Source organism: Perognathus longimembris, chromosome 10 (assembly GCF_023159225.1).
Source record: "Perognathus longimembris pacificus isolate PPM17 chromosome 10, ASM2315922v1, whole genome shotgun sequence".
NCBI lineage: Eukaryota > Metazoa > Chordata > Mammalia > Rodentia > Heteromyidae > Perognathus > Perognathus longimembris.
The window spans coordinates 41,915,629-41,928,432 of NC_063170.1; the positions used below are offsets into that span (position 1 = coordinate 41,915,629).

The 12,804-nt window shown below is 42.4% G+C and overlaps 1 protein-coding gene across 1 annotated transcript in view; it reads left to right on the forward strand.

The window, feature by feature from the left end:
- The window catches only part of Kat2b (lysine acetyltransferase 2B), a 96,503-nt gene that overhangs the window by 46,693 nt on the left and 37,006 nt on the right, over positions 1 to 12,804 (forward strand). The window contains exons 4-5 of the mRNA XM_048355946.1: positions 4,217 to 4,309; positions 6,952 to 7,133. Coding sequence (XP_048211903.1) covers positions 4,217 to 4,309; positions 6,952 to 7,133 — 275 coding nt within the window. The remainder of the gene's footprint in view (positions 1 to 4,216; positions 4,310 to 6,951; positions 7,134 to 12,804) is intronic.

A 12,804-nucleotide genomic window follows, 5' to 3' on the forward strand; every position in this document is an offset into this window, starting at 1 on the left:
GCTGGCCTTAGCATCAAGGTCCTCCAGATTGCAGCCTCTTGAGTAGCTAGAATTGTAGGCGTGTACTAGAGAAATAGGAGGCTACAAGGTAGACAAAATTTTGTTTTCTGGAATGTGTATTTGGCGAAACAGTTTCTGCAAATGAGCTAATGCAAATAATACCTCCTCCTCTTTTTAAATGAGGGTCTCATCTTACTGGGAAAAACATGAAGCTTCAGGTATGGCTAGATATAGGTACTCCAGTGAGGTATTTGGAACTCTAGCTTTCTTTTCTCTTTCTTCTTTTCTTTGCTTCTGGCACTTGACAATATTGTTTTTTCTTAACCCCTTTCTCTCCCTTTTTCCCCTAGCACTGAACATTGAACCTATGATTTTGAATATGTCAGGAACCAGTACTCTTAACATTGAAGCTTTATCCCCAGCTCTCTCATAATTTTTATAGGACAAGCAATAGCTACATTTCCTATTGAGCTTCCTGTTTTGCCTTGGTTGCTGTGAATCTCAGTACAAATTTGATATCTAATTCCTATAGTGTTTTTCTTTTCCTGAACTTACTTAATCTATAAGTATAGATCCTTTTCTCTTATTTGTTAGTCCCCCCACCTTTTTTTTTTTTTTTACTGTATTATAGTAATAGGGGTTTAGAGGTGGATAAAAAACTAGAAGGGAGAAGTCTAGTTTTTAAGTTTTGTAGAGTTATTAGAATATCAATGAGAGAGAGAGAAAGAGAGAGAGAGAGAGAGAGAGAGAGAGAGAGAGAGAGAGAGAGAGAGAGAGAGAGAGAGAGAGAGAGAGAGAGAGAGAGAGAGAGAGAGAGGGAGGGAGGAGCTGAAATCCCACAGCCATCAGCAGGCACTAGCCCACTCCAGGTGACAGCTTGTTGACATGGCTGGCCTGAGTCATCAGATTGAAGTCTGGCAGTGTCTCACTATTTACAGCTTCTTTTGGAAGAGATCTTAGTTGAAGAAAAACAAGGTTTGCATGGCTGCAGCTATTATTTGTGTTGGCCCTGAGCTCCTGGCAGCTCCCTTGCCCTCTGGAAGCGAAGGTGGTGTCAGGCTTTCCATCCTCCCAGCTTCCTTGGTTCCTAGCCAGCCATACAGGCCAGAAAGCTCTGACCTGCTTAGGAGTTTATTTCTTCCCTGTTTCTTTCCTCCTCCATGATTAAGTAACAGTGTAACTGTATACTGTACTTTCCTCCAAGAACATAATCCAAATTATACTTTATTCTCTCCCTCTGCCTTTGCTTTTTTGGGTGTGCTATTACTGGGGCTTGAACTCCAGGCCTGGGTGCTGTCCCTGAGCTTTTGTGCTCAAGGCTAGTGCTCTACCATTTGAGCTGCAGCACCACTTCCAGCTTTTGGGTGTAGATAAGAATCTCAGGAATTTCCTGTTTAGGCTGGCTTTCAACCTCAGTCTTCAGATCTCAGCCTCCTGAACAGCTAAAATTACAAATTAGAGCTGTGGGGCAGGTGACACTTTCAGCTTTTTGGTGTTTAAAGGAGATAGGGTTCCCATGGACTATTGTTCTGCCTCAGCTAGCCTTGAAGTGTGACTCTCAGATCTCAGCCTCCTAAGTAGCTAGGGTTACAGACTTGACCCATCTTCCCCCAAGCATTTAAAGATCTCACTTTGTAGCCCTGGCTGGCCTTGAACTTAGTTTAAAGTGTTATCTTTTTTTTTTTTTTTTTTGGCCAGTCCTGGGCCTTGGACTCAGGGCCTGAGCACTGTCCCTGGCTTCTTCCCGCTCAAGGCTAGCACTCTGCCACTTGAGCCACAGCGCCGCTTCTGGCCGTTTTCTGTATATGTGGTGCTGGGGAATCGAACCTAGGGCCTCGTGTATCCGAGGCAGGCACTCTTGCCACTAGGCTATATCCCCAGCCCTAAAGTGTTATCTTAATGTGTTGAATGTGAACTAAGTCTGAGGGGAAGGAATAGATGGGATTTAGGGGGGGTGGGGATGATGGGAAGGGAGACTCATCCAGAAGCACTGGACACTTAAAGGACTTATTAAGTTGTAACTCCTGGTACAACTATTTGAAGTTCAGAAAATAAAAAGAAGATGCTTGTAGGTTTATGCATTGTCATTTTGTAAATGGATACATTGAGTTCAATATCTTCCCAACTCACATCATTTTATCTCCAAATTAAAAACTTGGGCCAGGTTCTTAAGTGGTCATATTTAACAAAAAAAAAAGGCAGCAAGAATCATTTATAATCAAAATTTTATGATTCACCTGTCTGCCTGCCTATCTACCTATCTACCTACCTACCTACCTACCTACCTACCTACCTATCTTGCCAGTCCTAGGGCTTGAACTCAGGGCCTGGGCACTGTCCCTGGGCTTCTTTTGCTGAAGGCTAGCACTCTACCCCATAAGCCACAGTGCCACTTTCAGCCTTTTCTGTTTATGTGGAACTGAGGAATCCCAGGGCTTCATGCATGCAAGGTAAGCACTCTGTCACTAAGCTATGTTCCCAGCCTTCACCTTTATATGTTGTTAAGAATACATGCAGTACTTACCGTCTTTGCACATTTATCTTTTGTAAAGATGGACAGAGGATCAGTAAGTGTTCTGTCTTCATAGCATAAGGTACTGCTAGGATTTGAGGTCATTGTAAGACACAGCTTGTGGTATACCTGGGAATTCTTTTTTTTTTCTTCTCTCTCTCTTTCTTTTTCTTTTTCTTTTTCTTTTTCTCTTTCTCTCTCTCCTTCCTTCCTTCCTTCCTTCCTTCCTTCCTTCCTTCCTTCCTTCCTTCCTTCTTTCCTTCCTTCCCTCCCTCCCTCCCTCCCTCCCTCCCTCCCTCCCTCCCTCCCTCCCTTCCTCCCTCCCTTCCTTCCTTCCTCTTTCTTTTGTTCATTCTTTCTTTCCCTCTTTCTCTCTCCTTTCCTTCCTTTCTTTCTCTTTCCCTCCCTCTCCTCCCCTCTCCTTTTTTTCTCCCCTCCCCTCCCCTCCCCCTCCCCTCCCCTTCCCTCCTCTCTTCTCCTGTCCTCCTTCCTGCCAGTTCTGAAGTTTGAATTCAGAGTCCTAATCTCTCAGGGCCTCAAGCTCCCATTCAGCCTTTTCTACTCACAGCTCATGCTCTACTACTTGAGTCGTGCCTGACTGGCATTTTGCTGTTTAATTGAAGATGAAGTCTTGTGAACTTTTCTGCAGGTCTGGCTTTGAACCTCAATTATCTGATCTTGCCTCCTGAGTAGATAGGATCAAAGGCATGAACCACCAGGCCTGGCTATGCCTGGTCATTCTTTAACCTGAGGAGCCATCAGTTTCCTTTAACTCCTGAGAAAATGGAGGGCTTGTTTCTTTTTTTTATTAAAAAGGCAGCCAATGGGAAAGAAGAGTGAGAGATCTAAATAGATACATGGCCATCTTATGACTGGCCCTCGTGTCAGGCTATCAGATAGCTGGTGCAAGCTAAGGTTGGAGGAAAAGCATTTCAATTTCAAACTTATTTTCAGCTTAATTCTTGGTAAGAGGTTCTGTGTTCCCTTTTCTTTATTTTCTCTCTGAGGGCTCTAAATTCCAGTGGCAGGAATTAAGAGCAGTGATTTTGTTTGGTGGGCATCAAGAGATGCCAGAACCCGTGGCTTGCCTCCTGCAGATGGAGGAGAAATGAAAATAGACTGCTACAGTCAATGCTGCTTACAGAGCGCCTTGCAGTATCTGGTTCCCAACCTGGCTGAGCCTGAGCTGGGGCCTTAGGTTATGTATAAGACATACAGCTGCTGTAGCCAGTTAGTTCCTCTTCCTGCCACCACCACTACCACCACCACCACCACCACCACCACCACCACCACCACCGCTACCACCACCATCATCATCATCTTTAAATACTTGTAGAATAAAGGGGTTTCAGTTCACCATGTCACTGTATAAGCACAGTGAATCTTGATCCTTGTGATCTGAAGGGATCTTAGTTTTTCCAGTGTCTGAGGGAGACACACTCCAAGCTTCAACTCAGTCGTAGTACCTGGTGGGGCATCTGGTACTTGGTCCTGGGTGCTTGAGGCTGCTTCGATCCTCAAAAAATATCTAGCACCTTGTAGCTGTGGTTCTGAGCACGAAGGCACATTTGCATTATCTGATAGCTTGCCCTTTTGATTTAAGGATTTATTTACATATGGTTAAGATAAATAGAATGTGACTTCCTTAAAGGCTGTGTGTACGAGAGAGAGAGAGAGTTAATTTAAAAAATTATTCCTTTGCAGCTCTTGAGAAAGTCTATTTTACAAAGAGGAAAACCTGTGGTTGAAGGATCCTTGGAGAAGAAGCCCCCATTTGAAAAACCCAGCATTGAGCAGGTAAAATGATGAGAAGCTGTTTTGTATCGTTTTGTTTTGTTTTATGCCAGTTAGTACTGGGGCCTGAACAATGTCCTTTAGCTTTTTCCGCTCAGGTCTGGAGCTTCCACTTCTAGCTTTTTGGTGGTTAATTGGACATAAGAGCCTCATGGACTTTCCCCTAGGATTATAGGCATGAGCCACCAGCATCTGGCTTAAGAAGCTGTTAATGCTACATGCTGGGCAGTTACCCTAGGTGCTTGCATATGCTAGGCAAGTACCTCTGAGATACACCCCCAGGGTGAAGGTATTCGACTCTTTCCTGGCCCTTTCTCTGTACATTTTTACCTTCCATTTTCCGTCTTAGCTTGGAGAGCTTCACCAAATCTGTAGAAATTATCTTGGACCCTTTGGATTGCAACTGCACACCTCACTTTTAAAAACAGTCTGCTGTCTTTTTTTTTTTTTTGGCCAGTCCTGGGCCTTGGACTCAGGGCCTGAGCACTGTCCCTGGCTTCTTCCCGCTCAAGGCTAGCCTCTGCCACTTGAGCCACAGCGCCGCTTCTGGCCGTTTTCTGTATATGTGGTGCTGGGGAATCGAACCTAGGGCCTCGTGTATTCAAGGCAGGCACTCTTGCCACTAGGCTATATCCCCAGCCAGTCTGCTGTCTTTTAAAATTGTTGTAGACTCATAATTCAGTAGGTGTTTGGGAAAGAATATAAATTACAAAGACCCAGCAGTTAGTAAGAATTTTTTTCTTCTTGTCCATGTCTTAAAATTGTCTTTGTCCTTTTGTTTGGCACTTCCTGAAAAAAAAAAGCAACTAAGTGAATGTAGTGGTAACATGAAAAATGTTGCAAGTCTAGCAGAAGAGTAAAATAAGGAATGAGGGTTTGCTGCTAGAAATTGACTTTCTGCCCCATTTTGATTCTGGGAAAGGAGCCACTTTACACAGAGAGTGAGTTTCAATGTGTAGATGTTTTCTGTTATGTGTTGTGGGAAGATGCATGGTTATTTTAATCCTTGTTTGGCCAAGTGAATCTCAAAACACTCAGGACTGAATTTGTTCTTCCTTCCCTCTTTCTTTCCCTCCCAGCCTCCCTCCCTCTCCAATTCTCCCTTTCCTTCCCTCTCTCTTTCCCATCCTCCCTCTTTCTTCCTCTTCTCTGTTCTCCCTTCTTTTTGTGGTGCTGGGGATGGAACACAGGGCCTCACTCAAGCTAGCCAAGTGTTCTGTCACTTGAGCCACTCACACCCTCAACTCCTGGAATACTTTTTTGTTTTTGCCAGTCTTGGGGCTTGGACTCAGAGCCTGAGCACTGTCCTGGCTTCTTTTTGCTCAAAGCTAGCACTCTACCACTTGAGCCACAGCGCCACTTCTGGCTTTTTCTGTTTACATGGTGTTGAGGAATCGAACCTAGGATTTCATGTATGCAAGGCCAGCATTCTACCGCTAAGCCATATTCCCAGCCCTGATTCATTTTTAAAACATTTTTGGTGCTAAGTATTAGGGTTTGAAATTAGGACCTTTTGGTTGTTCAAGTGGAACCATGATTCCCCCCTTCCCCTTTCCCCCAAAGCAGCTTTTTGCTGGTTGTTTTGGAAATGGAGTCTCTTCCTAGGTAGGCCTCACACCTCAGTCTTCTAAATCTCAGTCTCTGGAGTAGGTAGGATTACAGGCATGAGCCACTGGTACTCAACCACAGCTTGTTTGAAGAAGTGCTTAACTTTATGTAAAGAAATGATTATTTTTTCCTGATATGCTTGCTGAGACCAAAGGTGTTGATTAATAATAAAGGTTTCAATTTTAGTGGTTCAGTTCATGGGAAGATGTGTTTTTTTTTTTATTTTAATTTTTTTGAGAGGTCTAGCCATGCAGTTCAGGCTGGTCTGGAACTGAGACTTTCCTGCCTTCGTCTTCTGAGTTCTGGAACTACATATGTGTATCAGCATGCCTGGCTGGAAATTTTAATGGTTTAGTTCAATGGAAGATATACTAGCAGACTTTCAATTACATTTTTACAAAGAAAAGCTTTATAATTATCAAAGAACTGTATTATATGTGAATGACTGTGCTGGTAGTATAGTAGAAATTATTCTTCAAAACAGCCATATTTAATTGTGTAAGAGATTTTGAATTTTTCAATCTAGATGTGATTTTTTGTTTTGTTTTGTTTTCTGCTAGTACTGGGGCTTGTACACAGGGCCTAGGCGCTGGTTGTTAGCTTTTCCACTTATATCTGGTGCTCTTCCACTTACCACAGCTCTACTTTCAGCTTTTTTTTTGGTGGTTAATTGGAGATAAGAGTTTCACCAACTTTTCTGTACAGTTTGGTTTCAAACTGCAGTTCTCAGACCTCAGCCTTCTGAGTAGCCACCAGTGTCCAGATAGTTGATGGTTTTTATTTTTGCTTTAATGCTTCAGGATTAGACCAAGGACAGAATAACCACTCCTAGTTTTTCTATCTTGAGCCCTCTTCTACACTGACCTCCTAGGACATAGTCGTTTCCTTTTAATTCAAGAGAAGAAAACTTTGTGAACTGAAAAATCCATTCTTTAGTGACAACCCCCAGGGGTGTTGGCTATGGATGGATGTAGGTGTTTAGAAAAATCGATGTGATTGCATAGCTTCCTGAATAACTTGCTCTCCCTTCATTTCAGGGTGTGAATAACTTTGTACAGTACAAATTCAGCCACCTGCCCTCCAAAGAAAGGCAAACAATCATTGAGTTGGCAAAGATGTTCCTAAACCGCATCAACTATTGGCACCTGGAGGCGCCGTCTCAGCGCAGACTGCGATCTCCCAACGATGACATTTCTGGATACAAAGAAAACTACACAAGGTAATCCAGGGACAAACAAACTCTTCTCCTGAGGCAGCATGATCATGTGACAAACAGGAAATTACTGTTTGCCTCTGCGAGTGGAAGGCTGTCCAGTTATGATGGTGACTCCAGCAATTTGGGCAGAATGTCTGTATAATTAAGCTTTCCAAGTCCTACTTTTCATTCACATCACAGTGTTCTAAGGGTCACGAGTGGATATACTCCAGGCCTATACCATCCAATATGATTGTCACCCCAAGTGTCCAGTGAACACTTGAAAAGGAGCTAGTGTGAATCAAAACATCATCTTAAAGACATTTTTCTTATGTGCATATAAAGTACTTCAGTTATAGTCATCCCTAGCACTCCTCCTCCTCCTCCTCCTCCTCCTCCTCCTCCTCCTCCTCCTCCTCTTCCTCTTCCTCTTCCTCCTCCTCCTCCTCCTCCTCCTCCTCCTCCTCCTCCTCCTCCTCCTCCTCCTCCTCCTCCTCCTCCTCCTCCTTTTCCTCCTCTTCTTTGAGGAGTCTTGAGATATGCTCAGGGTGGCTCTTGAACATAGGGTCCTCCTGCTTCAACCTCCTAGGTGCTAAGATTGCAAATGAGTGCCAACATGCCCAGCTTGAATTGAAAGATTACATATAAGTGCACGCATATACACAAATACACATGTAACTTTTATTTTTATTATATAAAGGTGATGTACAAAAGGGTTACAGTTACATAAGTCAGGTAATGAGTGCATTTCTTTTTGAACAGTGTCACTCCCATACAGTAGCTACAGTTGGAGACGTGGCCCAAGTGGGAGACTGTGGACCTAACAAGTGCCAAATTGTTAAAATTGCAGTACTGAACCTATCAAAAAAAGGCATTTGAAAGCTTTGTTTTCATATGCATGCATTTATATTTGTAGTGGTAGGGACTGAACAGGGCTGTTCACGTGCTAGGTAAGCACTCTACTCCCAGTTACATGTCCAGTCCCAATAGTTATTATTTCTTAATGTTGATTACATTCAGAAATGATAGTTTTTGTGATATATTGGATATCTCAAGTAGCTTGGATTATAGCTGGGAGCTACTGACACCTAGCCACAATAACTCTCATGAAAGATAGAAAGCAAATCTCTCAAAAATATGTCTTTTAACCTTATGTATGAACAATTGATAAGGTTGAGTCTTGTTAAAGCCAAACCCCTAAATGCCTATGCAACTCTTTTTTTTTGCCAGTCCTGGGCCTTGGACTCAGGGCTTGAGCACTGTCCCTCGCTTCCTTTTGCTCAAGGCTAGCACTCTGCCACTTGAACCACAGCGCCACTTCTGGCCATTTTCTATATATGTGGTGCTGGGGAATTGAACCCAGGGCTTCATGTATACAAGGCAAGCACTCTTGCCACTAGGCCATATTCCCAGCCCCTTTTGCAACTCTTAACTGAGAAAATGGTTGCTGCATCAAGAAAACAGAGCATAAATGTGAAGCAGCAAGGAGAGACATGGTTTCATTCTAGAAATCAAGGTAAAGTCTTGAGCTGGTGGATCACTCCTATAATCCTAGCCACTTAACAGACTTGGATCTGGAAGATTGAGGTTGAGAGTCAGTCTGGACAAAAAAGTCTGTGAGACTTCTCCTTCAAAATAATCAGCAAAAAGCCAGGCTGGAGGCATAACTCATGTGGTATAGTGCAAGTAAGCAATTCCAACAAGCGTGAGGTCCAAGTTCAAATCCCAGTACCTCAAAAAAAAAAATCAAGCTGGGCACCAGTGGCTCATGCCTGTAATCCTAGCTACTCAGGAGCCTTAAGATCAGGGTTTGAAGCCAGCTCAGGCAGAAAAGTCTCTGTGAAACTCTTATTTCCAATTAACCACTCAAAAACCAAAGTGGAACTGTGGCTCAAAGTGGTAGGGTGCTAGCCTTGAGCAAAAGAGCTCAGGGACAGCACCCAGGCTCTTAGCTTAATCCCCAGGACCAAGTGACAAAAAAAAAAAAACACAACAAAATCAGGATAAAAATACAGAGCAGTATTTGGAAATTAACCAGGAAATAAGTTGTGCGTATAAATACACTTAAGGAATAACAAACTAGACTATGAATCACTGGGTTTGTTTTGTGGTTGCATGCTGAATGAACTTGAGACCTTATCTCCTTATTTCTCCAAGCTTCCATGACTTCTGTCAAGTCTTTTGAGCATTGGGATCCACAGACACGTGGCACCATGGTCCCAACATGTGTTGAGAATCCTTGTTATTTTCTCTCACAGCCTGGTTCTCTAAGTCAGTTATTCATGATAAGCTACAGCCTTAAGTGGACAGTGAATTATGAGTAAAATATTTGACTATCACATCAGAAGCTAAGATAATAGGGAAGAGGAAGATGGCTGAAGAATCTTCTATAGCCTGACTCTGGAGGCAGCTTTAAAGGTGGAACTGTGGCCAGACCATGGTGGAGAGAAGATGAGAGGAACTGAAATGAATATGCCCTGGTGACTTCTGACACCAGCTGATTTCTAGTGGAATAGAACCCAGAGTCCCTATTAATAATAAATAAGGAAATGAAGGTAGATGATAGCCACCTCTGAAGGATCAACCTCTGAAAGGTAGGAGGGTCAGTGTCCTTTGCAGAATAAAGACAAACTGCTGGGACTCCCTGTGCAAATGGACACAATCCACCCAGCACCCAGCACGATGCCTCCTTTATACTAATGGGCAACAGTGGTTAATGTTATTTAGGCTGCAGGCCTGTAGGCTTCGTCTTGATTGGACAAAAGAAGCTCAGCGTCTCATGTTGACTCAGTTCATCATTTACAGCACTACTGGCAGTTAGAACAAAAGTTCCTAAGACTTCTCATGCTCAACATTAACGTGATAATGGGTTGGAACTGGATTGTTTGTGGGAGAGACTGATTTCATCACCTAGCCAGCTGGTGAAACATCATCTTAAAAAGAAAATCAGCTGAGCGCTCATGACTCACCCTTGTCATCCTCCTAGCTACTTAGGAGACTGAGAACTGAGGATCATGGGTTCAAAGCTAGCTCCTGATTGGAAAGCCCTTATCTCCAGTGAATCACCAAAAAACCTGGAAATGGAGCTGTGGCTCAAAGTGGTAGAGCACTAGCCTTGAGCAAAAAAAGCTCAGGGACAGTGCCCAAGCCCAGAGTTCAAGCTCCAGGACCAGCAAGCACAAAAAAAGTAGATTGAGCAGAAGTAAAAGGAAAATAAATCTTTTAAAATAGAAATTAACTCTCTCACTAATATTATATCTATCTATCTATCTATCTATCTATCTATCTATCTATCTATCTATCTATCTATCTATCTGGGCTAAGTCTCTGCCACCTGAGCCACAGCTCCACTTGAAGCCTTTATTGTAGGGCCTGGCACCATGTACATAGCACTCATACGTGGACATATAAGTCTAAGAACACTGTGAGGAATCGTGAAATAAAGCAGGCTGGAAGGCAGAAGATCTATTTCCAAGTCTGTATTCCAGTTCAGGGTCCTTTATTCAGAGTGCTTAGAATGAGAAACATTCCACATTTTGCAGGGTTTCAGACTTTCAGAATGGTTGCGAAGAATTTGTGAGTTGAACACCCCTAATCTGAAAACTTAGAAAGTTTCAGACTTTGATGCATTTCAGATTTCAGAGTTGGACGGTTGAGTCTGTAGCAACCAGCCTTGCTTTTGGGGAACTGGGAATGTCCAGTTAATTCCTGAAAATGGGAACTTCCATACAGCAAGCAAGTTAACAGCATTCAGAGTTTGCAATATTTACATTTTAAAAAGTTGCATATCCACTTGCAAAGCCATTTGGTATAACCTCATAAAGGGAGAGGGAAAGGGGGAGGGAGGAGGGGGGAATGAGGGAGGAGGAAACACACAGTACAAGAAATGTACCCAAGACCTAATGTATGAAACTGTAACCTCTCTGTATGTCACTTTGACAATAAATAAGAAAAAAAAGTTGCATATCCTTATGATGATGTGGAAAAATCGGATTTGAACAATCAGTAAATGGCATATAGATGCTATTTTCTATTATTCATGTGGATTGGAAGGAACTATCATTTCCTTTCCTTTAAAAGTCCTGAAATCACTTATTCAGGTAAAATCTTTTCCTCAGATTAAGTCTTTGGATGGATGTACCTGCCTACACACTCCCATTTCTTTCTTTGTGTCAAGACATGCAATCTTCCTGTCAGTTTATTAAAAACAGTATCACTGCATTATAGGTATTGACTCAGTCTCCTTATCTTATCTACTGTGTACTTGACAGATTATAAAGGAAGATTAATCCTAGAAGTAAAAGCAAGACTGAAAAGCATAATTTGATGTCTGTAAAATGACTCAGAGGAGATGAATGGGAACAGATTATTTGAAAAAGTTCACTAGATAAACTCAATCTGTGCTGTTTTCCTTCACTCTGCGAAGACTGAATGGCCTCTTATGTACTTTTGGATAAAAAGTGTGGGTTTTATGACAATATTTATGATCTATAATTTCTGTAGCAGAAATACATCAGTCTCGTGGTCTCAGGTATCTGTGGACCTGTCGGCAGATGGAAATGCTCTTTAAGTTCTAATTCAGCAAAAGATAGAGGTGTGAGTCATAAATAAAAGTCTCATTGATGTTCCTGCCTGGCTTGGCTTTGAACCACTATCTTCAGATCTCAGCCTCTTGAGTAGCTAGCCACCTGGCTTGAAAGTGGTTAATTTCTGAATTACAGAATGTTTCTAGGGTTTTGTTTTTGCTATGAAGATACTTGTCTCTGATTTGACAGGATACAACACAACACTTAGGATTCCCACTTCAGTATTATAAATATAAAACACTTAGATGTTAATTATAAAATGGAGAAGAAATAGAAGTGGTAGGAGAGTTTTAAGATTATGAATCTAGGCAGTAGCAATACCACTAACCACCATTAATACCTAGGGGAAGTAGTAGGGGTAGTGTACAAAATAAGATAAAAAAAAAAAACCAAAACAAGGCTGATAAATATTGCTTCATTCTTTACTGAGGGGTTAAAGTCTACTGAGCACCTCCTGTAATAGCTTGGGGTCAATTGCTTTCCCAGTTGAATGGGGAGAGGTGGTAGTTTTTGGAAAGGATCCCATGAGTAGAAGAAAGTGACTTGTAATCTAGTCTCAGGGAGTACAATATCCCTTCCTGACAGGTTTCCCTGGTTTGGGCCACCATCTGTATGTGATTCATGTTGCTCTGTCCTGAACTCTTACATCTCCCCTCAAAGAAGGAGGTCATTTTTAGAATGTCTTCCATTCTCTAGCGTCTGTCATCTGAAGGGGCTTTCTAAGTTGAATGGCTCCTGGGGCCCACATACTCACTGTGGTTAGACCTAAGAACCCCTTAAGGAGCTCCTGTGGTCTGGACGCTGCTCCAGTCCTGTGAAATACCGCAGTGCATTTTCAACATTGAGTCTGATTCATTGCGAAGTATGTACCTGGACCATGGCAGTGGAGGCTTGTTCCTTCCTGCATTTATGCTGAGTTTTTGATGGTCTTTTTTACCATAGTGATATATGAATGCTGAGCAGGCATCTTAAAGAAACTTTACATTTTACTTGGGACTAGGTAGCAGGATTCTGCTTCGGTCCTCAAAGGGACATCCTCAGCTTTTTGTTTTCTTTTTTAACTTAATCGAATCACGCAGAACATCTTACTCAGGATACCTTCTTTAGTG